This window comes from Oryzias latipes, chromosome 2, assembly GCF_053564925.1.
Source record: "Oryzias latipes strain Hd-rR chromosome 2, Olatipes_Hd-rR_3.1".
Taxonomy (NCBI): Eukaryota; Metazoa; Chordata; class Actinopteri; order Beloniformes; family Adrianichthyidae; genus Oryzias; species Oryzias latipes.
Genome location: NC_136238.1, coordinates 29,657,631 through 29,685,389, shown reverse-complemented (window position 1 = coordinate 29,685,389; position 27,759 = coordinate 29,657,631). Strand labels below are relative to the sequence as shown.

At 39.9% G+C, this 27,759-nt stretch overlaps 4 protein-coding genes and 1 long non-coding RNA gene across 11 annotated transcripts in view; 2 read left to right on the top strand and 3 right to left on the bottom strand.

The window, feature by feature from the left end:
• Positions 1-27,759, top strand: part of LOC144987110 (uncharacterized) — a 463,057-nt gene that overhangs the window by 10,066 nt on the left and 425,232 nt on the right. Inside the window, exons 2-3 of one of the 3 annotated variants that reach the window (XR_013650969.1) lie at positions 1,034-6,068; positions 6,768-11,831. The exons of 1 other annotated variant lie outside the window; for it this stretch is intronic. Coding sequence is in view for 1 of the 2 variants with exons in the window: in XM_078936038.1 (XP_078792164.1) it covers positions 1,034-2,988 (1,955 nt within the window). In the remaining variant the exon portion in view is untranslated. Of the gene's footprint in view, positions 1-1,033; positions 11,832-27,759 lie in introns of those variants that run through there. One more of the 3 variants, XM_078936038.1, reaches the window with a different exon arrangement.
• The window catches only part of LOC144986832 (NACHT, LRR and PYD domains-containing protein 12-like), a 457,161-nt gene that overhangs the window by 270,095 nt on the left and 159,307 nt on the right, over positions 1-27,759 (bottom strand). The window lies entirely within an intron of this gene.
• LOC144986638 (uncharacterized) overlaps positions 1-27,759 on the bottom strand; it is a 337,370-nt gene that overhangs the window by 207,214 nt on the left and 102,397 nt on the right. The gene's annotated exons all lie outside the window — the stretch shown is intronic.
• The window catches only part of LOC144988513 (uncharacterized), a 111,831-nt gene that overhangs the window by 17,741 nt on the left and 66,331 nt on the right, over positions 1-27,759 (top strand). The window lies entirely within an intron of this gene.
• LOC144987834 (uncharacterized) overlaps positions 23,770-27,759 on the bottom strand; it is a 74,421-nt gene continuing 70,431 nt past the window's right edge. Inside the window, exon 2 of one of the 2 annotated variants that reach the window (XM_078937347.1) lies at positions 23,770-23,892. In XM_078937347.1, coding sequence (XP_078793473.1) covers positions 23,785-23,892 — 108 coding nt within the window. In that variant the 3' untranslated portion in view covers positions 23,770-23,784. The remainder of the gene's footprint in view (positions 23,893-27,759) is intronic. The other variant, XM_078937357.1, reaches the window with a different exon arrangement.

Below are 27,759 nucleotides of genomic sequence, written 5' to 3'. Positions count from 1 at the left end.
AATTTAGGATTTATTGAGGGCCACAAAAAATCTTCCCGTGGGCCGCCATTCGCCCCCGGGCCACTACCAAGATCACTGAGTGTCTGAATCCCCACATAAGAGATGGGGTAGGGCAGTGTTTTTCAACCTTTTTTGAGCCACGGCACACTTGACAAAAATCCAGCAGCACACCAGCATTCATCTGTTTTTTCTAAAAGTTTTAATAAAAGTTAAAAGATTTAAAAAATGTTTGATGTGTGTTCGTTGTGGTTTCAATGCATTTAAGAAAAAGACTAATTGTGCCCTGAGACGCTGTCACTTTCACCCAATGCATCATGGGAGATGTAGTGCAAACAGCTGCCGAACGCAGATAGACTCGCTTCTCTGAGCTTCATAGTTTGTTTCGCAGAATCAGGACAAAGAAGTGATGACTTTTCCATTTCTGATCTGTAAGTGTAATGACATGTGATTAAACCTCCAAGAATTATTGATGGAGACAGTTAAAGGGGCGGCACTTTTGCGAAACCGCCTGAAGCTATAACTAAATTGCGGTACTGTCATTCTTATCAAAATGTAAAAATTTAATAGAATCAAATAAACACAAAGAAAAACGTATTTTATGATGTTTCATATTCCTAACTACTCTGTGTTTCATCGAGGCCTGTTTGGATGAACAAAGAGCTGATATCCTGGAGATGGTAAATGTTTTTAGATCAGTTAATGGGGGCAATTTCACACGTGCCACCTGACCATCTTCCCCTTGAAAACCACCGGAGTAGGAAACACAAGATCAATGACCACCACCTTATTACTGTAAAAGATGAGTTTGTCAGTGTGGGGAGTGTGTGTTTATTAAAATGTATAGAAACCTTTTTTGAAAACTTATGAGTTTCTTTAATTAGGTGTTTAACCTACTGAAGACTGAAAGACTAACATCACCCCTACCTGTCTTATCTGTAAAAGAGAACCAAGACAAACTATTTCTTGACAATACACATACAGTATACATTTAAAAGTATAAAAGTTCTCCTTTTTTGTCTTTTTTTCCCTACAGTCCCCCCTCAGCATTTTGCGAGTGAAGAGGATCTGTGCAGCCAACAGAGCAGTTTAAGAATGGAACACAGGGAACAAGAACCTCCACAAATTAAAGAGGAACATGAAGAACCAGTACTTCCACACATTAAAATGGAACATGGAGAACCAGAACCTCCACAGATTATAGAGGAACATGGAGAATCAGAAACTTCACAGATTAAAGAGGAACAGGGAGAACCAGAAGCTTCACAGATTAAAGAGGAACATGGAGAACCAGAAACTTTGCAGATTAAAGAGGAACTGCAGGAACGAGAACCTCCACAGATTAAAGACGAACAAGTGGAACAACAACTTTCACAAATTAAAGAGGAGCCACAGGAACTCTGCATCAGTCAGGATGAAGATCAGCCTGATCTGAAGGGGGAGACTGATACCTTGATGGAGATCCCTACATATGAGGAAGATGAGAACAGTGAAGCAGATCTAAACAATCAGCAGAGCTTTAATGTAACTGATAGTCAGGATGAAGAAGGAAACCAAAACAAAGAATCAACATCAACTACAGATGAAGAGACAGAATCAACATCAACTACAGATGAGGAGACAGAATCAACATCAACTACAGATGAAGAGACAGAATCAACATCAAGTACAGATGAGGAGACAGAATCAACATCAAGTACAGATGAGGAGACAGAATCTGCATCAACTACAGATGAGGAGACAGACCAACAGAACAGAGATCAGAGGATGAGTTTTAGTTATTTATCTCAGCTCAAAACAAACATGAGACACACAGGAGAGAAGCCTTTTTCTTGTAAAGAATGTGACAAATGTTTTAGTCAAACATCTCACCTTAAATCACACATGAGAACTCATACAGGAGAGAAGCCATTTTCTTGTATAGAATGTGATAAACGTTTTAGTCATGTGTTTACTCTCAAAAAACACATGAGAACTCACACAGGAGAGAAGCCTTTTTCTTGTGTAGAATGCGATAAACGTTTTAGTGATTCATCTAGTCTCCAAAAACACATGAGAACTCATACAGGAGAGAGGCCTTTTTCATGTAAAGAATGTAATAAAAGTTTTAGTTTTGTATATAATCTCAAAACACACATGAGAACTCACACAGGAGAGAAGCCTTTTTCATGTAAAGAATGTGATAAAAGTTTTAGTGAAAAATCAAAACTCAAAATACACATGAGAACTCATACAGGAGAAAAGCCTTTTTCTTGTAAAGAATGTGATAAAAGTTTTAGTGAAATATCTACTCTCAAAAGACACATGAGAACTCACACAGGAGAGAAGCCTTTTTCTTGTGAAGAATGTGATAAAAGTTTTAGTTTTGCACATATTCTCAAAACACACATGAGAATTCATAAAACAGAAAGGCCCCTTTCTTGTAAAGAATGTGACAAAGGTTTTAGTCAAACATCTCATCTTAAATCACACATGAGAACTCATACAGGAGAGAAGCCATTTTCTTGTATAGAATGTGATAAACGTTTTAGTCATCTGTTTACTCTCAAAAAACACATGAGAACTCACACAGGAGAAAAGGCTTTTTCTTGTGTAGAATGCGATAAACGTTTTAGTGATTCATCTAGTCTCCAAAAACACATGAGAACTCATACAGGAGAGAAGCCTTTTTCATGTAAAGAATGTAATAAAAGTTTTAGTTTTGTACAAAATCTCAAAACACACATGAGAACTCATACGGGAGAGAAGCCTTTTTCTTGTACAGAATGTGATAAACGTTTTAGTCAATTATTTAATCTCAAAAACCACATGAGAACTCATACAGGAGAAAGGCCTTTTTCTTGTACAGAATGTGATAAACGTTTTAGTGAAATATCTAATCTCAAAAAACACATGAGAACTCACACAGGAGAAAAGCCATTTTCTTGTAAAGTATGTAAAAAAAAATTTAACCAAACATCCAGTCTCAAGACACACATGAAAACACATTAAAGGGGACTACCCTTTTCATGTAAAGAATGTGATAAACAATTTTAGTTCTGTATCTAGTCTTTTTGTGTAAACAATATAAAAAAAGTTTTAGCGATGTATTTAGTCTCAAATCACCCCTTTTTTGTGTAAAGTATTTGCCAAAAGGTTTAGTGATGTAGTTGACCTTAAAACAGAGAACTCATGCAGAAGAGAAACTGACCTGAGGTCAGCTATTAAACCATCCTGATCTTTCATTTAAATGTATACAGGCTGATGGGCTCCAGACCACATTGATGCAGTTATTTAGTAATGAGGAGGCAGAAGTGATTATTGGATGCATTGAACTGAAACCCTTCTTTTTTATTCTTCTGACTTAAAATTGTAATTTTTTAGACATAATTTCTAGGTGTTTGTCATCTATAAGCCACTATGCTCACATATCTCAAATCAGGGATTGTGTAATGATTCTAAACATCATGAGTTTCACTTTTTAAGTTATTTAACTTCATGAAATTAATTTTATTAGATATACTGCTAAATAGAAATGTGCTGTTTTGAATTATGAGGGTAAGATTTGATTTTTTAAAAATGCTGATAATGTTCAATTTTTGTTGGTTGATTTTTCGTAGTAGAATTTTGTACTTTATGTTATTGTTAAAAGTTTTTGAGTTAACCATTGTGGTTGTTGTTTATGTCAGGGACACTGACAGACGAAGTGTGTATTATTCTACACCGTGGAAGCCCGATCTGTTTCTTCTGCAAAGTGCGTTAATTTCTCATATTGCACACTTTGAAGGCCATTAACCTGCTAACACCATGGTCACTTACAAAAGAAAGAAATATTCAATCCGTTTTTAGTACTTTCTTCTTGTTATTTTTTGGATTTAAATTGCGTTTTTCTCAAAAAGCGGACTATTTGTTACGTGATGTGGCACATTGTCACTGTAACATAACGCACCGGTGGGGCCAGCACTGACTTTGACTACAGCTGCAAAGGAACGGGATATCTATGCCATCACGATGTGTTAAATAAAATCAGTTCAGAGATAAAATTCACCTCTTAGTGCTTGTTTTTATCCAGATGATTAAGCTAAAGGTTGTGGTAAAGAAGCCAGCGCAGTGATGTAGAATATTGAAGCTATGTGACCGGAACTTCTTTTTAGGCGTGCAATTATCACTGTGGATTATCACTTTTTAATCTATACCCACCAGCCAATCAGAATCAAGTATTTACCCGGTCCATGGTATAAGCTATAACTATGTTGTCTAAGTCTTTGTGTTACCATGACAAAACTAGAATTATTTTATACTGTACATCTCTAAATCTAACACTATATGGTTCATAAATATTTCGGTATTGTATAAAATATAAAATTATAAAGAACCAGACTGGTGTTTGTGTCTGGTGTTCTTGTGATTCATGTTTTCTTGTAGACATTAGGGTAACGCTTTGTTTTACAGTACAGTACTTACAATGTACTTAAGTGGTATTTACATGGTACTTATAGTGTAACTACTGGGTACTTTCAGGGTACTTACATGGTACTTTTTATGGAATTTACTGGGTACTTACAGTGTGTTTACATGGTACTTTCTATGGGACTTTACTGGGTACTTACATGGTACTTTTTGTGTCTACTCTGTACTTACAAAGTACTTACTGTGTATTTATATGGTACTATTTGGTTCATACCTATGTGGTACATACTGGGTATTTATAATATTCTTACTGGGTATTTACATGTTGTGCAAAGGTGTCTTTTATGGTACTTACCACATGTAAGAACAAGGTAAGTACAAATAAAGTACCTTGACCTTTAGGTCTGCACTCGCGGCATGTTTCATGGTATTTACCATCAATTTACCACAGAAACTACCCCTTAAGTACACTGAAACTGTAACTGTAAAAGAAAGTCAGCCCTATTTCCACTCTATTACATGGTACTTTCATTACTAAATACCGGGTATGTTCACTTGAATAGTACTTGGTACTTACCCCTTAAGTACAATGAAACTGTACTGTAAAAGAAAGTCAGCCCTATTTCCACTCTATTACATGGTACTTTCAGTAGTAAATCCTGGGTATGTACACGTATTACCATCCCGTACAGTGTACATGAACACACTTGGTCTTCTGACCTCACCACATGAGACAATGCTAACCTGTTGGTAAGGGTAAAGTAACTACATTGTAAACAAAATATACTGGCCTGATTACTTCTTGTAACATGAGGCAAGTTTAAAGAGAAACAAGACAGCAGTGAAAACAACAATCTTTAATATGATACGTGTCTGCAGCATACAAAGTGTCATCACAATGAAATAGGTTTTAAGTACAATACAGTACAAAGGAGAATTCCAAAAAACACATTATTGGCCTGAGGGTCGTGCTTTTTGTCCATCCAAATTCCTTCAGCAGAGTTTGGTAACGGTGCAGGACTTCTTCAGGGTTTGTAACTGCAAGAAAATTCACAATATGAGCTTAAGTGAACATAAAAAGCATAACGACTTTGATGAAGTACAAAATATATTTTACTTATTTAATCATTTCTGTAATGAGTTTGATAAATTTCTGTGAATTCTTTATCGCTTTGACTGTAATGCTTGAAATTAATCAATTATCCTCATTTATGAACATGACAATAAATTATTCACAACTTTATATTTTAGTTACATAAACATGAACAACAAAAAAGAAATCAAAGAAAAAAAAATCCAAATTGCCATAAAAAAATCTAATTTGTTTAGACAAAGAATGACAAAAGCAATGTTTTAATTGGCAATTGCTGTGTGTATTTCTTCTTTATAAATATTATTCGCACCTACAATTTGCATTAGCATGAAAAACATTGCAGTGTAAAAGAAAAGGAAAAAAAAATAAATAGGCAATTTCAAATTCAACACAGTTATTCACAAAAATATGTTTTAATTTTCAAACAGTTACATTCACTGTTGCGTAGTATTGTTGTCTCTATCATATTTGAAAATAAATAAAATTTTCTTTGATTTTCCCAGAAAGACGTGCGCTCAGTCAAACGAGCACAGAACAACAGACGTTATCATTTAGGCTGCGTGCTTGTTTTACAGGTGCCACTCTCCTGGTAAGTAAAAACAATGTTTGTAGATTTTCATTACAAACTTTGGAAATGTATACATGAAATAACTGAAATTATTGCAGTAAGGTAGACATGCTCTTACGTCACGTTTCAAACACAGATAGTGGCTTGAAATCACGAGGTTAGCTTCTTTATAAAGTTTGATCAGTTTAAATATTTACATGTAATTTATCCAATATTTAAAAAAAACAAAAACACTGGCTTACCTGCCAGATGAAGAGAAATTCAAACTGTTGCGCGCGCCTTGAGGCTCTCCGGATTATTCTGCACGTTCACTCTGGGGGGTAGTTGTGCTGCATTCAAGTGCGCTGGGAATTTGCAACTTTACTTGCCCCGACCTACTTAACAAAATCACACACTCGGGGTGTTTTTAGTATTAAAAGTAAATATTTAGCCTTGTTGTTTTACATATTTTCCTGACATTATATAATATATATTAAAACAAGTTCATTTTTGGAACAATATTTAAAAAAATTTAAGTTTTGAATAATTTATTATCATGTTTTTAAATGAAGATAGTACTTGATTAATTTCAAGCATTACAGTCAAAGCGATAAAAAAATTCATAGAGATTTATCAAACTCATTACAGAAATGATTAAATAAGTAAAATTTATTTTGTATTTCATCAAAGTCGTTATGCTTTTTATGTTCACTTGAGCTCATATTGTGAATTTTCTTGCAGTTACAAACCCTGAAGAAGTCCTGCACCGTTACCAAACTCTGCTGAAAGAATTTGGATGGACAAAAAGCACGACCCTCAGGCCAATAATGTGTTTTTTAGAATTCTCCTTTGTACTGTTTTGTACTTAAAACCTATTTCATTGTGATGACACTTTGTACACTGCAGACACGTATCATATTAAAGATTGTTGTTTTCACTGCTGTCTTGTTTCTCTTTAAACTTGCCTCATGTTACAAGAAGTAATCAGGCCAGTATATTTTGTTTACAATGTAGTTACTTTACCCTTACCAACAGGTTAGCATTGTCTCATGTGGTGAGGTCAGAAGACCAAGCGTGTATGTACACTGTACGGGAAGGTAATACGTGTACATACCCAGGATTTACTACTGAAAGTACCATGTAATAGAGTGGAAATAGGGCTGACTTTCTTTTACAGTACAGTTTCATTGTACTTAAGGGGTAAGTACCAAGTACTATTCAAGTGAACATACCCGGTATTTAGTAATGAAAGTACCATGTAATAGAGTGGAAATAGGGCTGACTTTCTTTTACAGTTACAGTTTCAGTGTACTTAAGGGGTAAGTACCAAGTACTATTCAAGTGAACATACCCGGTATTTAGTAATGAAAGTACCATGTAGTTGAGTGGAAATAGGGCTGACTTTCTTTTACAGTTACAGTTTCAGTGTACTTAAGGGGTAAGTACCAAGTACTATTCAAGTGAACATACCCGGTATTTAGTAATGAAAGTACCATGTAATAGAGTGGAAATAGGGCTGACTTTCTTTTACAGTTACAGTTTCAGTGTACTTAAGGGGTAGTTTCTGTGGTAAATTGATGGTAAATACCATGAAACACGCAGCGAGTGCAGACCTAAAGGTAAAGGTACTTTATTTGTACTTACCTTGTTCTTACATGTGGTACCATAAAAGACACCTTTGCACAACATGTAAATACCCAGTAAGAATATTATAAATACCCAGTATGTACCACATAGGTATGAACCAAATAGTACCATATAAATATACAGTAAATACCATGTAAGTACAGAGTAGACACAAAAAGTACCATGTAAGTACCCAGTAAAGTCCCATAGAAAGTACCATGTAAGTACCCAGTAAAGTCCCATAGAAAGTACCATGTAAACACACTGTAAGTACCCAGTAAATTCCATAAAAAGTACCATGTAAGTACCCTGTAAGTACCCTGTAGTTACACTATAAGTACCATGTAAATACCACTTAAGTACACTGTAAGTACTGTACTGTAAAAGAAAGCGTTACCGACATTAGAACTGTTCCTCTGTTCTTTTTGGTTCTCAGTGTTCTGTTCCAATCTTTACTGTGTGGAATAAAGTGGACGTGAACATCAGTCAGAAGTGTGGAGTCTTTCTCACAGTGTGGGTTTCTGCTGTTTGTTGGTTCTCTGCTGGTTCCAAAGCTGGACTCCTCAGGTCCAGTTCTGACTGCTGAACCCATGACTGAGATGAGATCACAGAGCTCCATCCAATTATTTGATTGGTTCATCAGTCACATTGACCATTTTGTCTTTCTTAAATTTGCCTGTTTCAGCTCTCAAACATTTCCAACTCTAAACCAAACACCACCTTCTCTAGCAGAGTAGGTTTTCTTGTACATCTTCATGAAGGAACGTCCAGCTGTTCCAAACTGAAACCATCGGAAGTAGCAGTGTGTAGATGCTCTCCACTCACTGAAACCACAGTTTTTCTATTCTGCATAGAAATTTGTGTTTCTATATTGTTGATGTTCTTTCACTTTTGTTTTTGTCCAATTCTGACCTCTAGAGGAAGTATGTACAGGTGCACACAAAGGCCGCCTTTACACTGCATGGTTCAAGTGACCCAATTCCGATTTTTTCCTCTCATGTGGCACAGATCGGATATGACAGGTGAACGTGTAAGCAGGAAAAAAGCGCATGGAATCCCTTTTTTTCAGATCGGATACATCTCATATGTGGAAATAAATCGGAAATGAATCAGATACGTGCATTTGCGTGTGCTGTGTAAGCAGACAGATCGGATCTTCCCCAGTAAATGCGAGTCGTATCTCAGTGACGTCAATTCAGCACACCACCAACTGAGATCACATGACTTATTAAGGTGCTTTTGTGTGCTGATTTTTCTGTCAGTGTGTTACCTTTCAACCTCAGGCTTCAAACCGTAGTTGGAAACCGCTGTTCCCGGTCCGGACGCAAACGGTAACTAATGAAGCGGGACACCGTTGCTATGGAACAGGCTAGAAGCCGTTTATTTCTTTGGGGGGCGTGTATGATGGGGACCGTGTGTGTGTGAGCGCGCGCGTGCTTGCGTGTGTGTGTATGGAGCGCAGAGGGGGTGTGAGCGCGGAGCGGGGGAGTGTCGGAGAACCATAAATTAAAAATAAGGTGTCTCCCCCAAAACTTTTGGAGTCTTTCTTAACCCACTCTGGAGGCTGAGGGTTCAGAACGGAAAAGAGAACCCTGAGGAAATCTCCTGTGTGTTTCTGACCACGGTCGGAGAAGAGAAGTCATCGCGCAGGAAAGGTTCAACACTTGGATCAAACTGTTTGTACAGCACGTCTGCAAACACTTCCTCATTCAAAACTCAGAGAGAGCCGAGCAGCCCTCCTTTTTTTCCTCCCCCGTGCATCCCCTCTGGAGCGCCCAAGGCAACGCCTCTTTCTGTCGCTGGCTTGCCTCCATGACAACCGCAGTCACAAAAGTCCGAAAGAGGTCTGCGGAAGGTGGAAATACGGCTACCTAGTCCTCAGTACGTCTACGTTTGATAGTTTCAGCATTGTATAGTGTAAATGCAAAAATCGGATACGGGTCACTTTTAAAAAATGATGTAAGCGGGTCGTCAAAAAAATCGGATATAGTCAGAAAATCGGATATGAGCATCAAGACCTGCAGTGTAAATGCAGCCAAAGAGACAACCCAAAGGAGGACCCACTGACTGCATAAGTGATCTGGACTGAGCCAGTGTGATGTTACCCATAAAAATGTCTTACTTCCAGCTCTAACAAAAAGTCAATTCAGCTGCCATTTTCCTGATGGATATGGATGGAGCCCTGAGTTTGTCTGAGTCAACATTTCAATGTTCAAGACTTTGTTGATCTCTGGAGGGAAATTCGGTTGTCACAGCAGCCAAAACAAGAAATATGGCGGTTAGAAAAAGACAAAAAACAAAGTAGCAATGAGTAGGAATAAAATAGTAATAATACAAAGTGGAAATAAAAGTACACGTCATAAATAACAAGTTAAATAAGGCAATAAACCACAGCAGCTGTTTCATCAGTCCTAGACCATGTTGTTGTATAGTCTGACTGCTGTTGGGACGAAGGACCTCAGGTAATGTTCCTTTTTACACTGGAAGTGCAGCAGTCTCTGGCTGGAATCCTTTTAAGTGAATAAAAACTGACCTTTGACCCCTCCCTGATGTGTTCCACATCCAGCTGCAGACACACCACTACAGCTCACATTCCACTTCTGATCCAGCAGTTAGAACCAGAGCCTGCATTTGCAGCAGGTTCCAACCCACTGACCACTGATCCACACAGGGGGACGTCCTAAGGGGCGGAGTCAGCCACTGGAGAGAGCAAAAAGGAGAAATGGGGGTCACTCTGGGCCTCTCTGTGTCTGGACCTTCAGAGGGACAGTGGTTTGGTCCAGAACACGGATGCTAAACTAGCTCTCTGGAAACTTGGTGGTCTGCATTGATGAGAAACCAGTCCCTCCAGGATGACACATGGCTTTTTGGAATCATTTCACACACAAACAAACGGGAAGTTGTGCTTGTTTTTCTGAGAAAATGCAATCAAATGTGTGATAATGGTCAATGTAAATGTTTCGATAAAGACTGTAGGGGATTCAGGGATTGTGGAGCGGTTGTTGTTTCCTTCTGGGTTAAAGTGCAGTTTTGTGTAACCTCCCAAAGAGGAGAAACCCAAAAAAGAAAGGAAAAGCAAAGAGACAAGTGGAAGCCATCATGAGATTCCTTTAGAACAGGAAGTTCTTTGTCATTTCATGCACTAGTTTCATTTAGCTCTAGTTGTTGAACATTCTAGAAACTCCTAAAAACATTTTCTGTCCACTTTGAAACCATATGGGGCTGACTTGGCCTTGCTCGCTGGGATACGGCCAACATCCAGAAATCTACCAACAGACATTTTTAGCTCTAGTTGTTGAACATTCTATGTTTTGAAGAGGCAGGCTCTTCTAAAAGAAACTAGCAGGAGCCCCAGCGCTGGTCTTTGCTTGGATTTGTTTTAGACTTGTTCAGAGTCAAATGCATGTTTTAAGGGGAGGAGGATTATTTTGTTGTTGCTGTTTTTGTTCCTATTCTTACAATCCACTATATGTCCGTGTTGAATTCTACTATTAAAATGTGGGAAACAAATGTTTATCAAATCCAAATCAATCCAAAAGCCTGGAGACTGGATGGCCGTGGTCCTCCCTTTGACCTGGACAGTGGTTGCCATGGCGACCTGCACACTCACCAAGCTGGAACTTAGAAGAAGAAAAAGAGACCAAAATGATTGATAAAGCAGGTTTTCCAGGGAAATCCCACAAAGTGCTTTCCAAGCTAGAACTAAGAATATCCAGCATGCATTTGGAAAAACTCATTAGCTTCTTGTGGAAAATGATGAGTCATTGTAAAAGCATTCTATGAATGCTCAGAAAACTTCCTCTAAGGTTGTGGTTGTTTGGAGAAGTCCTCCTCTTCAAAGAAGTTCTCCTGACCATCTTCAAAGCCACTTTCTGCTTTTTCAAACGCTACTGTTCAACAAAAACTTGGTTTCTGCCACAAAACCAACCTTAGACACTGAAACAGAATGAATCCAATGCAGAAATGTGTTGACACCTTTAATTCAAAGCTTCAATCAGTTTGAATCTCATGAAGAACATTTCAAAAATCCACATTTGGATCAGGCGTCTTCATCAGAGCACAACTCATGTTTCCAGGACTGTGACTCACCAATAGATCCTCATTTCCTTTACACAATCTGTTTCCATCATTTGGATTTTTCATCAAAACTTGAGTTAGAAAAGAATTGTTGCCCCAAAATGTCCAGTTTGAATAGTCTACAGTTTGTTGTGTTTGGTTGCTAGGTAACAGGGTCTTTAATGTCTCTGATGTCATGGTGGCTTTCAGAGTTGAACTCCTGAATATGACGGTAAACATTTGGATTGAACCAAAATGGGATTGAAGCTCATGCTAAATTCTGATCTCAATGCTGAAAAAACGTCCTCCTAGATTCTGGTTGTTTGGAGAAGTCCTCCTCTTCCAAGAATTCCTGAAAAAAGCCCTAATTTCTCCTGACCATCTTCAAAGCCACTTTCTGCTTTAGTTTAGTCCAAACTTGCTTTATGCTGACAACATTTACAGCTTGAATCCATCTGAAGAATCCAAGGAAACAAACCAATCTAAGTCTGCATTCATGCCACTTCAGAACCAACAAAGCATGTTTCCAGGACGCTGACTTACCAATAGAACTTGGGATTTCCTTTGCAGAATCCTTCTCCGTGTGTTTTCCTTTGTTTTTCTCCCCAAAACCTAAAGCAGAGATTTTTGCTGAGCTGCAGAACAAACGTCTGACTGCTTTAACCGCCGTTGATGGTTTGTTGTGTTTCCCTCTATAGCTGCTATGGTCTTGCTATGGTTGCTAGGTAACGCTGTCTTTGATGATGATGACGTCAGAGTGGCCTCTAGAATGGACTTTTTTCTTGTGGAACCAGGAGCTGTAACCTTTAGGGCACTAGGACCCAGAAAGAGGTCCAGGCAGTGACGGTGTTCAGTGACGGACTGCGCAGCCGCACTTCCTCCAAACGCCACTATTCATCAGCGCGTGGAGCGCCAGAGTCCAAACGGGCTTAAGGCGCTTTGATAAAGCGCTCTGGAATCCAGCTGTGGTGTGCTAAACGTCAGGTCCAGAACGGAAGATGCCATCAATGAAGTCTGTCTGTCAGCAGCAATCCAACGCTGATGGGGTTTAGCTTGTGGAGGATTTGAATGTTCATTTGCTCTCAGGTTGGTTCTGTGCTGGAAGCACCAACCCTCAGTTCAGTCAAGTTAGAAAGATGCTAACCAGCTGTTCCCTCTGTCACCATGGAAACACGGACCGCTTTAAAGTCGGACAGAATTTTCACGGAGCGGACTTCTAGACGTGGAGGATAAATACTCCAAGATGAATTCATCAGACATGAATCAAACAGTCTTTTCTACATAGAACAGAATGAAATCCACTGTGTTTTAGCAGCGTCTGTAGCATCACAGAGACGGTGTCCAAAGTATTTTTGGTGAGGGCCAAATACAAAAAAATGAGCAAAGGTCCGGGCCTCAAACAAGAGGTGACATATTGACACATGATTACTGTGTATTTGTAACTCACCTATAATGTGAAGAACATTGCTCTCAGTGGGAGCAGTGATGCTGATCTGTGCCACATAAAACAAGCGCACATCAAAATGAAACATTCACTCAGACAATGAAACCTCATTCCAACCAGGCAGTTCAGAACGGGTTTATTGAGCAGCTGAAGCCAGCAGATCTTTACATACGTAGCTGTTAGTGTGGTTGACTGGCAGAGTGCACAATTTTGTAGATTATAAAGAGTCAACTGTTTTATCAGAAAAGTAGACCAAAAAAAGGGCTTATGGGTGACCAACGAGGACAATTTTAACATTAAACGCACACAATTTAAAAAGCTTCATTCTACAATTACACTCTGTGACAAAATATGCAGCTATGAACAAAAGAAATTCCAAAAATCAAACAGGTTCTTTTTTACATAAAGGGAATACTTTTTCACAGTTCAGAATTCATTTTCTTCACCTTTTAGGTTCACTCTTATCTCTGTGAAGCATGCAAACATGGCCTTGCAAACAGCATCCTAGTAGGTGTCAGAAGGAGACGGCTCATAGGAGCTTCCTTTACTTCCTAAACCTGTGCCCTTTGCTCCTGATGAAGCCTGTGGGGAGACGTGAAGGCCATCATTAGGAGAGACAGGCAGGCGGCAACCCCTCGTGTAACGCTGCTAATTACATGAGGAAAATAGTGAAGGAGGCCTGGATGGACGGCGTGTGTTGAATCACCGCGATGGGAAAAAACTGTTGTTGAGCTTGCAGACTAGCTGCCATTTGCTTGAATTTCTGTGCTCGTTCGGCACCTGTGCACGAAGCGTAGCTGCTCTGATGCTTGGTCTCATAGTGCCGACAGACATTATACTCTTTCATCACGGCAACATCTTCAGTGCTAATCAAACAGACAGACTGTCCGTTGATTTCCTTAAAGAAATATTCATTTTCCCACCGTGTTTGATTTCTTCTACACTCACTTGCAATCTTGCGTTTCTTCGGTGCTGCCATTCCTTTTTTTTTTTTTTTTATAACTTGTCCTGTCCAACAGCTGGGCAGACAGATGAGAGCTGAAGGCCTCTTGTGTTGGACATATTTTACTTTTACAACGGGGGTTATGAATCTTCTGACAAACCACAGGTATGTGACCGGTACAGGATGTTCCCAGCCTTTGCCCAGCAGTAGCTGGGACAGGCTCCAGCAACCCCAGCACCCCGAAAGGCATACAGCGAGTTGAGAAAAATGGATGGGTGGAAGTTCAGGACAAGAATGCTCAGATCAAACCTCTATATTGGATTTGCACTCCACCCGCTGACGAGTCCCTGCACACGTCATATGCCTAAAGCTGAGTTTCTGATTGGCTGGCGCGACATGGCGACCTTCCATAAATTCAGATTTTTCAGAATGCTGCGTCTGTCGCTCAAAACCTCTGAGTGTGTCTGTACAATCGCATTTGGTATGAAAGTAATGGGGGAATCAAACGATGGAGGACAAACTGTACAGTTCAATTTTATATCAAGTATTGCCGTATTCCATAACCTATTCCACTTTAGAGCACAGAGCTGCTTTTCTCAGTTACAGAATCTACATAAATTACATAAATTAACAGGAATGGTTGAAAAGTTAATGCAAAGATCGTCAATACTGGGTATTGGGCTTAGGTGTTAAAGGGCTAAAATGTGCATTCAGGATGCCACAGAAAATATAACACTCCTCTATTTTGATTATCCCTTTATCTGTTTGTGCTTTGTAAGACAAATTCCAGTGTTAGGGCACCTCCTAAGCTCTAACGGATGGTGAGTAATGTTTACAAGGCTGTAAACAAAACATCAAAGCTGGCACTTTGACAGAAACTGATCAAGGCCTCCTTACAAAGAAGGATCTCTGCCACTGGTGCCAGAAAGCCATATCGCTGTTTCTGGGAAAACTAAAGTCATCAAATCAAGTCTTTACGGTACTCATAGAGGACAAAAAGAATAAAATATATAAATGTAACATCAAATAAATCCGTGAAGCAAGGAAATCAGAACAACAGACCAAAGCAAAAATGTCCTTTAGCTTATTCTTTTTACATTTATGCTCACAAGGCTTAAATGTTTTTTTAGCCATGCTCATCAAATTTAAAAACGTTATGACGTAATATACAGCTTTACATCACTGTGTCTTCTGATGACCTTAGACTCTTTTAAAGTGCATTTTAGATATGAAGTGATGGATGGCAGAAAACTTCCTGCAGCTCAACCAGGACAAAAGTGACATTTTCATCATCGGTTCTGAAAGCAAGAGAGAATCGATTTAACACATCTTCAGAATTTTATACCATGTGAGAAACCTGGGTTTACTTTTTGACTCTAGTTTAATTTTTGTTCCACACATCAAAATATCATTAAGACAGGATTTTATCATCTTAAAACCGTTGCCAGAATCCGCCCATTCCTCTCTCATGCCAGCACATAGGTGCTAATGTTTGCTGTTTTCTTTAGTCGTTTAGATTATTGTAATGCTCTGCTCTCTGGTTTACCCAAAAAGTCTATCTCAAATTTAAAACTTCTAACTCGGTGGCACGAGTTCTGACCAGGACCAGGGGGCGGGAACACATTTGGGTGTAATGTCGCTGCATTTGCTCCCTGTGTGTTTCAGAATTAATTTTAAGATTCTTTTATTGTCTTGTAAATGTTTTTACAAGACTACTTACTTAGTTAATTTATCTTCTTTTAAAGTTTGAGCCCTCATGGACCCTGAGGTCCTGCAGTGCTGGCCTTTTAGTTGTCCCTAAGGTGAGGACCAAAACTTATGGTGAGGCTTCGTTCTGCCATTACGGTCCTGGCCTGTGGAACAGCCTGCCAGAGAACCTCAGAGCCGCAGAGACTGTAAAAAGTTTTTAACCTTTCTGCTATCCTAGGCTCTTTAACCTTGGGACAGTGCGCTAAACCTTTTTAGTAAATGGCGTTTACTTATATAGCGCTTTCTAACCTCTTTCGAAGGCCCAAAGCGCTTTACAGTCACAGACCCATACACCCAGTCACTCACACATTCACACACTTGTGGCGGCACCGCTGCCAAACACTGGCGCCAACCTCCCACCAGAGGCAAGGTGGGGTTCAGTGTCTTGCCTAAGGACACTTCAACACATGGGCGTGCAAGGCCAGAATCGAACCTGCATCTTACGATCATGGGTCGACCGCCCTACCGCTGCACCACGGCCGCCCCATTTTTCTTTCAATGATTTGTGATCTTCACTGGTGTGAAGATATATTGGCTCTTGTGTTTTTTTGCTGCAAACTTTTTCCCCAAAAAGGAAATTAGTTTTAATGTCTTTCAGCGTGCCAGTTCTTTCATCACCCCACATGACAATAGCCCAGATCATATCCACTGCATGAAAACTTGGAAAGAATTAGCTGTAAGGATAAAAAAGCTGAAGCTTATTAAAATGTTCCTAAAATGCTCAAGATCAGCCATCTGGTTTGGCAGTTGTTAGCATAAACCGTAGCTGAGAAACTAACATATGAGGATTTGATTGATGACTTTACCCATAAAAGAGCAAGACGGACACATTTTTAGTGTCTACTAAGAAAAGCAGACCAAGTTAATAGTGTAATTCAATTGTATTCATATAGCCCAATATTACAGCAATAGTTGTCTCAATGGGCTTTAGGCTTAAAGCTGCACTAGTGGTTTATAGTTTTTTTTAATCTTATAATGAAGGGCATTTGAAACCTTAAACTAAAATGTGTGATGTCATCCTTGTAAGAGTTTTTGTTACTTTTAACATTTTTTCATAACAGTCCTATAAGCTGTATGACATTCTACTGGCAATTGATGATGGAGACTATGTCGTCCTGGTTCTGCTGGATCTAACAGCAGCATTTGACACTGTAGACCACAGTATTTTAATATCCAGGCTCCAGAACTCTGTGGGGATCCCAGGTACAGCATTGGACTGGTTTAAATCTTACCTGGCAGAAAGAACCATGTGTGTCAGCTTGGGTGGTTTTGAATCTACCACAACTCAGGTTTCTTATGGGGTTCCACAAGGATCGGTTCTAGGGCCACTTTTGTTCTCTCTGTATCTGTTACCCTTAGGGTCAATCTTGAGGAAGCACGGCATTTCTTTTCAGTTGTACGCAGATGACAGCCAGATCTATCTGCCGTTACAAAAAGATGATCTTTCCATGAAGCAGCTCCTCTCATGTCTTCAGGACATTAAGGACTGGTTGGTCCTTAGCCAACATGTGTGATGTCATCCTTGTAAGAGTTTTTGTTACTTTGAACATTTTTACATAACAGTCCTACACACTGTAAGAATTTACAAGCGTCAAGTTGCATTTTTTTGATCATTTTATTTTTTAAATATTTGAATAATAAAGTAAAGTTTCTTGGTCATAATTGGGGGGTACCGAGGGGCGCTACTGGTTTGGCTCAACTCCAGGGCATCATCTGTGCCAGAACCGCCACTGATGTTGTCCTACATGAGATCCTACGAGTTATTGTTACTTTGACATTTTTTTACCCCTAAAAAATTATGTACAATCTAAAATGACCTACAGGCTAAAATGTCCTAAACCTAAAATTGACTTAATATGTATATAGCTCTGATGCTATATACCAGATGGAACTGAGTGCAGCATATGTGCCCCAACCCCAAATTTTTTTACTGAAAGACTGCGTCCCTTGTTCTTCCCCCTCTGATTGGAGAGGGTCTTCTTTGGGGGATGTGGCATCCACCTTCTTTGACTCCTTTTGGTTTTCAATACATCGGTCAGGCTCATTGATCTGCCCCTGCATCCTCACAAGTTTGCGTTTCAGCACAGCTATCTTTTTTTTCTGACATGAAATTGTCTTCCGTTTTAGTTTATTCTTGGAAGACAATATCTTATTTCTGTCATTCTGAATTGTCAGCAGCTGAAGTTTATTTTCTAAGCTTTTGATGTATTCTTGAGAAGTACTACTCTGGTCCTTAGTCATTTGCTGTTGACAGGTTAGCTGTGCTGGAAAGTTTTCTATTTCTTGTCTTAATTTAGAAATAGTGTCACTTCTGTTGATGCAGTCTGTACTTTCATCTGGAGAATTTGGTGAACATTTGTTTACAATTTTCGCCACAAGTTCTCTTCCATCTTTAAACTGATTATTGAGTAACATAATCATTTCTCGAATATGCTCCATTTTGACCCTCAACATTTTGAGCAGATTTGCTTCAGTCATATCTTCGCTCATTGTTGGGGGGTCCTTCCCATCGTCACTCCTGTCTTCTTTCCCAGCCACATTCACTGATTCTGAACAGTGTGCCATCCTTCCAGTTTAAAACCTCTCTGCCTTCTGCCTTTAACCTTAGTTCTATTTGTTCTTTCTTGTCTCAGCCACAAAAACAAATAATGATGTCGTTTGATGTCATCAAACATGAAACTTTAACATCATGATGATGTTTAATGTCATCAATACATTTGACTTTATTATGATGATGTATGATGTCATCAAACATTTAACTTTATTATGATGATGTTTGATCTCATCAATACATTTGATAGCAGCATTGTGATGATGTATGATGTCATCAATACATTTGATAGCAGCATTGTGATGATGTATGATGCACTCAAAAAATGATTTAAGACCCTCTTTCATGTAACAAAATTAAATTATGTTTGTTTTATTTAAACATATTTATTTTAAAATAATGTATCTACATTTAATTGCCCTAACAGAAAATGTATTAATAGTTTCACCTATAAACTCCAGTAATCCAAAATAAATGAGTTCAAGTAAAGGGCATGCTGTGCGCATGTTGAATGCTGTTTTCCTGTTTCTCTTTATTTAGTCTTTTATAGTATCTTCTGTTGTTTTACAGCTACAATTTTTCACCTATTTTAACCATTCAACTGTTGGTGAAGGACTTCTTTGAGATCATTGACTCGTTTAATCGAGTTCAGTGTGTGTCTGGAGCCACTCATGAAAAAGGACATATACTGGATCTTATGGATTGCCTGTTTTTTACATGGAGATCTGTGACTTGGCTACTTTAGACCATATGCCTGTGGTGTTTGAAGCTGAACTTTTTCGTGCGGCAGTTAAATCTAACGCTCCTCTTTCCCTTTTATCTGTCTGATAACATGGCAACTGTTTTCCTTTTATGGACTAAACTCACTGAAGCTGAATTTTGATACTCCACATATGTTTACATTGTTTTCACTTCACCAGAAGTAGACTTTTCTCCTCATTCTTTGATTTCTGTCTGTTTTTCTTGATGCTTCATGTTTCCTGAAGTGTAGAAACAGGAAGTTTGTTGTTTCTTTGTCAAAGTGACTGAATGGAAATGTTGCTGCTGCAGCTCCATGTCTCCACCTGGTGGAGGGAGAGCAGAAGTGCAGCAGCTGATGGCAGCTTCCTCTGCCTCCCACTGCTGTCTGACTGCATTCACCTGAACCTGAGAGGAAACACAAGAGAAGAGCAAATCAGTGGAGGAGCAGCTGATCTGTTGGTGAAGGAGGATCAGAGCTGATGATGAGGAGGGTTTCCTCTGCAGGTGAAGGAGGAAGGTGTGTGTGAGCTGATGTGGATCCAGTCAATCCAGCAGCATGGATAAGTGGGAGGAGCCACAGGAGGGAGCCCCTCCCTCTGAAAGCAGAGATGGTAACCATGACAACCAGAGCAAAGTTCAGAGGTGAGATGAACATCTCCAACTGTCCATGATCTTCTCCATGTCAGAGCTCAGGACTCACACCAGCAACCTTCATTCTACACAGGAACCAATCTGGATTTGGACCTGGACCTGGATTCAGCTGGGGGTCCAACAGGAGGGACAAATCAAAGAAATATAATCATGAATTCAAAGCCATCCATTCAGGAGTGGAACAGTAAGAATTTGTCAGACTTAAAGTAGCATAGCAGAGCTCAGCACTCACACCAGCAACCTTCATTCTGCACAGGAACCAACCTGGATCCATCTGTGGGTCCTTCAGGAGTGACAAGTCAAAGAGTTGGATTCCTGACTTCAAAGACATCCATTCAGCAGTGGAACAGTGAGTGTTTGTCAGAGTTTTTGGAGGCTGGATTCTAGTTCAGATGATCAACAGTTTTCAGATGAAGGACTTGAGGTCTGGTTCAGTTCTGGATCTCTCTGATCAGACTCACTTGGAGCATCATGTGTGTGATGAGATCTTTTCAGTTGAGTCTTCTGAGAGTCTCTGAGAGACATCAGAGATGTTGGCTGAAATGACAGAAATGAATCTTAACATGTTTTCTGACTTGAAAAAATGTTTGGATCAGGAAGGACAAAGTTCAGTCAAATATTTTAATTGAAGTCTTTCATATAGTTAATCTTATAATTAACAACAGAAAATATAAAATATTGATGCATAATTATTCATGTTCATTAGAACTTGTTTTGTATCTCATTAACCAACTCAAATATTAACTTCTTCACTTTCATCTGGTCTAAATGAGATTCAATAATCCAGTTGACTGTAACTCTGATTCATCTGTGAGTCAGACTGAATGCAGGTTTACTAATATATTCATCCATAATACTACCATATTTATAGTACAGTGTAGAAGTTTGGGGAAATACTTATAAAACAAATCTAAAGTGTTTATATGTCTTCCAAAAAAAAAGCTGTTTGAATAGTTCATGGAGTGGATTATGGGTCACATACAAGCGCTCTGTTTTTAAAGTTGGGTTTATTGAAATTATGGAATCTAGTGAAACTGAAAACAGCTCTCGTCATGTACAAAGCCAGATACAACTTACTTCCAATAAACTTACAGCAAATGTTCAAGGACAGAGACGGGAGTTACAATCTAAGAAAAAAAGGAATTTCAAAAATAGCAGTGCATTCGAACAACAAAAAAGAAAATGTGTTTATCTAATTGTGGTGTGGATTTATGGAATGGGTTGGATGAAGGTTTAAAACAAACCAAAATTTTACATGTATTCAAAAAACCTACAAGAAGTCACTAATAGAACTTTATAAGGCCAAGAATTATTAATAAAACAAAAAATGTCACTTTAGAATATTTGAATCTAGAGTCAAAGATTCTAAGGAAATCATGGATTCACAGACATTTGATTGAATTTCTGTCTGGATCAGAAACCAACAGCAGACATTTCAAGCCGTCATCTGTTCCTAATGTTCATTCCCCGCCATCATTGAAAGCTTTTGGAATAGTCCCTAAAGCCAGCGATCGGGCCGCTTTGGAGCATGAACTCATCACTCGGTGTCACGGTGGCAGAGAGATGACAGATCCCAAATCTGAGGCTGAAATGATCACGTCCTACCAGCTACACTCTGGATTTGGGAGCAAAAACCTTTGAAGATGTTGGAGCATTGTTGGAGAATAGACTGACAACATTTGTTTGGAAGAAAGATCGACCTTTGACCCCTCCCTCATGTGTTCCACATCCAGCTGCAGACACACCACTACAGCTCACATTCCACTTCTGATCCAGCAGTTAGAACCAGAGCCTGCATTTGCAGCAGGTTCCAACCCACTGACCACTGATCCACACAGGGGGACGTCCTAAGGGGCGGAGTCAGCCACTGGAGAGAGCAACAAGGAGAAATGGGGGTCACTCTGGGCCTCTCTGTGTCTGGACCTTCAGAGGGACAGTGGTTTGGTCCAGAACACGGATGCTAAACTAGCTCTCTGGAAACTTGAACTTGTTGAATGGGAAACTTCCTGAAATCTTCTTCATCTGTTGACTTGTTCTTTCTTCATCTGAATGAGCTCAGTCCTCTCCCAAATCCAACTCCATCTATCTTCAGTGCTTTGGACTGAGTTGGAGCAGAACTAGAGCTTTCTCCAGATGTCCTAGTACTTTTAGATCAGTGTCTTCCAATATTTGGAGCCCAGGTTCACTTCTTTCCCTGACAAAAATCCCAAAAGGCCTACCAGCCACCAAATAGTCAGAAACCAGAGAAACTTGGTGGTCTGCATTGATGAGAAACCAGTCCCTCCAGGATGACACATGGCTTTTTGGAATCATTTCACACACAAACAAACGGGAAGTTGTGCTTGTTTTTCTGAGAAAATGCAATCAAATGTGTGATAATGGTCAATGTAAATGTTTAGATAAAGGCTGTAGGGGATTCAGGGATTGTGGAGCGGTTGTTGTTTCCTTCTGGGTTAAAGTGCAGTTTTGTGTAACCTCCCAAAGAGGAGAAACCCAAAAAAGAAAGGAAAAGCAAAGAGACAGGTGGAAGCCATCATGATCTTCCTTTCAAACAGGAAGTTCTTTGTCATTTCATGCACTAGTTTCATTTAGCTCTAGTTGTTGAACATTCTAGAAACTCCTAAAAACATTTTCTGTCCACTTTGAAACCATCTGGGGCTGACTTGGCCTTGCTCGCTGGGATACGGCCAACATCCAGAAATCTACCAACAGACATTTTTAGCTCTAGTTGTTGAACATTCTATGTTTTGAAGAGGCAGGCTCTTCTAAAAGAAACTAGCAGGAGCCCCAGCGCTGGTCTTTGCTTGGATTTGTTTTAGACTTGTTCAGAGTCAAATGCATGTTTTAAGGGGAGGAGGATTATTTTGTTGTTGCTGTTTTTGTTCCTATTCTTACAATCCACTATATGTCCCGTGTTGAATTCTACTATTAAAATGTGGGAAACAAATGTTTCTCAAATCCAAATCAATCCAAAAGCCTGGAGACTGGATGGCCGTGGTCCTCCCTTTGACCTGGACAGTGGTTGCCATGGCGACCTGCACACTCACCAAGCTGGAAGTTAGAAGAAGAAAAAGAGACCAAAATGATTGATAAAGCAGGTTTTCCAGGGAAATCCCACAAAGTGCTTTCCAAGCTAGAACTAAGAATATCCAGCATGCATTTAGAAAAACTCATTAGCTTCTAGTGGAAAATGATGAGTCATTGGAAAAGCATTCTATGAATGCTCAGAAAACTTCCTCTAAGGTTGTGGTTGTTTGGAGAAGTCCTCCTCTTCAAAGAAGTTCTCCTGACCATCTTCAAAGCCACTTTCTGCTTTTTCAAACGCTACTGTTCAACAAAAACTTGGTTTCTGCCCCAAAACCAACCTTAGACACTGAAACAGAATGAATCCAATGCAGAAATGTGTTGACACCTTTAATTCAAAGCTTCAATCAGTTTGAATCTCATGAAGAACATTTCAAAAATCCACATTTGGATCAGGCGTCTTCATCAGAGCACAACTCATGTTTCCAGGACTGTGACTCACCAATAGATCCTCATTTCCTTTACACAATCTGTTTCCATCATTTGGATTTTTCATCAAAACTTGAGTTAGAAAAGAATTGTTGCCCCAAAATGTCCAGTTTGAATAGTCTACAGTTTGTTGTGTTTGGTTGCTAGGTAACAGGGTCGTTAATGTCTATGATGTCATGGTGGCTTTCAGAGTTGAACTCCTGAATATGATGGTAAACATTTGGATTGAACCAAAATGGGATTGAAGCTCATGCTAAATCCTGATCTCAATGCTGAAAAAACCTCCTCCTAGATTCTGGTTGTTTGGAGAAGTCCTCCTCTTCCAAGAATTCCTGAAAAAAGCCCTCATTTCTCCTGACCATCTTCAAAGCCACTTTCTGCTTTAGTTTAGTCCAAACTTGCTTTATGCTGGCAACATTTACAGCTTGAATCCATCTGAAGAATCCAAGGAAACAAACCAATCTAAGTCTGCATTCATGCCACTTCAGAACCAACAAAGCATGTTTCCAGGACACTGACTTACCAATAGAACTTGGGATTTCCTTTGCAGAATCCTTCTCCGTGTGTTTTCCTTTGTTTTTCTCCCCAAAACCTAAAGCAGAGATTTTTGCTGAGCTGCAGAACAAACGTCTGACTGCTTTAACCGCCGTTGATGGTTTGTTGTGTTTCCCTCTATAGCTGCTATGGTCTTGGTATGGTTGCTAGGTAACGCTGTCTTTGATGATGATGACGTCAGAGTGGCCTCTAGAATGGACTTTTTTCTTGTGGAACCAGGAGCTGTAACCTTTAGGGCACTAGGACCCAGAAAGAGGTCCAGGCAGTGACGGTGTTCAGTGACGGACTGCGCAGCCGCACTTCCTCCAAACGCCACTATTCATCAGCGCGTGGAGCGCCAGAGTCCAAACGGGCTTAAGGCGCTTTGATAAAGCGCTCTGGAATCCAGCTGTGGTGTGCTAAACGTCAGGTCCAGAACGGAAGATGCCATCAATGAAGTCTGTCTGTCAGCAGCAATCCCACGCTGATGGGGTTTAGCTTGTGGAGGATTTGAATGTTCATTTGCTCTCAGGTTGGTTCTGTGCTGGAAGCACCAACCCTCAGTTCAGTCAAGTTAGAAAGATGCTAACCAGCTGTTCCCTCTGTCACCATGGAAACACGGACCGCTTTAAAGTCGGACAGAATTTTCACGGAGCGGACTTCTAGACGTGGAGGATAAATACTCCAAGATGAATTCATCAGACATGAATCAAACAGTCTTTTCTACATAGAACAGAATGAAATCCACTGTGTTTTAGCAGCGTCTGTAGCATCACAGAGACGGTGTTCCACCAAAAACTGGGACCTGTCACATGTTGTTTCCTGGTGACAGAGCTGCAGCTTTAATGTCAATGATATAGAAGAAGAAGAATCCAAAACATTGGACTGTTTTCATGTGATCACATGGAAGCAGAATTAGGAAATCTCTAGGAAATCTGTCCTTGTTTTGTCAGCATGTTTGAATTGGAGTTTACAGTTAGATGACAATAAAGACGTGTTCAGACCAAGAAACTACTTTGATGCTATTTTCTTTATAATAAATCACAGAAAAGTTCAAAAAGTAAAACGTCTAAAGTATTTTTGTGTACAATTGTATTAGAATTTGTTCAGTAAGAATTATGTTGTCAAAATTAAATGTCGTCTCGTGTGTGGAGGTATTTCAGTTCATTAAAAACTGACATAAATGAGTAACGTTCACTGCAAACTGTGCAAAAGGCATGTTCTTTCTAAAACTGGAAATAGCACCAACCTTTTTTATCACCTGAAGCTGAGTCTCCATTTGATAATTCAATAAAAATAACATTTCATTTCCTCATTATAAAGCAACTTTATTGGAGTTTCATTTGTCATTGGTCTTTTTGAGCCAAATTTCTGAAGAAATGAAAACAAAAGGCTTTTCCAACAGAATCAGAACGTTAGCACGTGACCTAAGTTTGTTCACTTTGTGCTAAATGTTGATTTCTTTGACTGTTGTGTTAATAATATCAACAGTTCTCTGTCGCCCTCTGGTGGTTCATCAGAGAAGCCAAACTTCCAAAGAAAGTGAATCAATAAACATGAGCTAATTCTTGATGCAGGTTTGAAAACACAGATGGAAAACAGCATCAATACAAATATTAGTCAATGTTTCCTTGAATGGAACAATTTCAGGATTTGTTGTCAGAAAAGTTGTGAAAACTTTCTGTTACAACTCAGACACGTGTCACATCCAGAAGTTCGCAGGTGACACAGCCATCGTTGGGTGTATCAGTGGCGACGAGGAGGAGTACTACAGGAGCCTGGTGAAGGATTTTGTTGTCTGGAGCCACAAAAATAACCTACAGCTCAACACCTCCAAGACTAAGGAACTGATCGTCGACTTTGGGAGGGACAGACCCAACCCCAGACCAGTTCTGATAGGAGTGGAGGAGGTGGAGGTCGTGCAGACCTATAAATATCTTGGGCTGTGGCTAGACAACAAGCTGGACTGGACGAGCAACACGGGGCAGCTGTACAAGAAGGCCCAGAGCAGGATGTACTTCTGGAGGAGGTTAAGATCATTCAACATCTGCAAGAAGCTCCTGGGGATCTTCTACCAGTCTGTGGTCGCCAGTTTAATAACGTACGCTGTGGTGTGCTGGGGGGGGAGCACCTCAAAGACAGACTTCTCCAGGCTGGAGAAGCTGATCAGGCGGGCTCTGTGTTTGGCACAAGGCTGGACCCTCTGGCTACTGTAGAAGAGAGAAGGACACTAAAAAAGCTAACGTGTATCCTGGACAATGCCACCCACCCTCTGCACACGACCATCAGTAGCCAGAGAAGCACCTTCAGCAAGAGGCTGCTCCTCCCAGGGTGCAGGACTAATTTACTGAGGAACTCCTTTGTCCCCCGTGCCATCAAACTCTTCAACCACCACTTAGGAGGGGGGAGTGGGACAGAAAGGAAAGGGCCTTGATTGACTTTTTTAAATGCTGTTTTGCTATCTGTCTGTCTGTCTAAAAACTGTCTTGTAAAGTGTGTGGTGACGGTCCACTGTGGAAAATGACTGTTTGTGGAACATTGAGATGTGCTCAGTGATTTTGGTTTAGGACACTTTGGTTTCATTTCAAACGTTGGTTTCTCCTAAATCTACAAACTCTCTCCACAAACTGTCTCCTAACTCTCAGGGATTCCTGCTGCTGGCAAAACTCACGGCTCAAGGAACCACTTCATGAATCAGTCACGCTTTGGAATGAACTTTATTGAACAACATGTCATGGTCTGGAAGAAGCCCCAGTTCCAGCTGACAGAAGTCTGGTTCTGATCCATCAGATCTCACCAGCAACAGAAGCAAACCTTCACGTGTTGCAGCAACAGTTTCCATGTTTGGGAGGATCTTCTGAAGAACAGCTCAGTTCCAGATCACATCATGATGTTTGATGTTTTCTTCATTCCAGGAAATCATCTGTGTCTCCTTTGATCTGTGCTGAGTCAGCACTTTGACTTCTTTTCAACTTTAGATCCATCATTTACAATCAAGGATTTATTGATAAATATTATTTATTGACAGAAAATAAAGAGTAAATGTATTTATCATCCAGCAGTGATTTTGGTGTTTGTAAGTCTTTTATTTTGAAATTCCTCAAGGATGATCATCATGGTGGGATTTCTAGATCTGCATGAACTCATCCTGAATCCAAAAGACACTGGAGCATCAAAGAATCCAACCCATCTCTGCCAACATGAGGCTCTTACTTTGAAAAGTCTCAGACTTCCTGCAGGGAAACAGGCTTTCTGCTGCTGCACTGACAGATGTGCACAAGCTTGAAAGAGCTTCCTGACTGAGGAGCTGCAGACTTTCTCCTGCAGAGCAGCAGCTGACTTCAGCGTCGTCATGGGAACACAGTCTGCTGCTGCTTCTGGAAACGTCTTCAAGGCTGTGGTGGGACTTGTTGGTCTGGAGGACAGATTCTCTGAGCAAATGCTGCTTCAGCTTCAAGCTTCAGCTCTTTTCTTCTGGCAGAGCTTAGAAGAAATGGAAACCTCCTTTGTTCTGACTGTTTGCTCCAAATCCCAGATTCAGGAATTCCTCCAAGAAGTTCAGCTCAGAGATCATCAGCAGAGAAAAGCCTGAAGTTCTGATGGAAAATGACAACAGAACATGATCAATATTATTGATCCACATGGAATCCAGAAGAAACTCTGAGGTGAAGACATGAAGACACAAGCTTCAGAGACATGAGAAGAAGTCAGAGTGGATTCATTCTGGACTTTCTTCTCACATCTTCTCTTCAGAACATCTTTGTCTTTGATCCTTCAAATCTTCTGAAATCTGATCATCCATGGATTGTTTTTGTGGGATCAGATCCAGAGTTGCTGAAAGTTCTGCTGCCCTCTGCTGGTCAAAGTGTCCAAACAGCAGAGAGGAGATTCTCTGGGATTCATTGGAGTCCAGATTCTCCTGGAT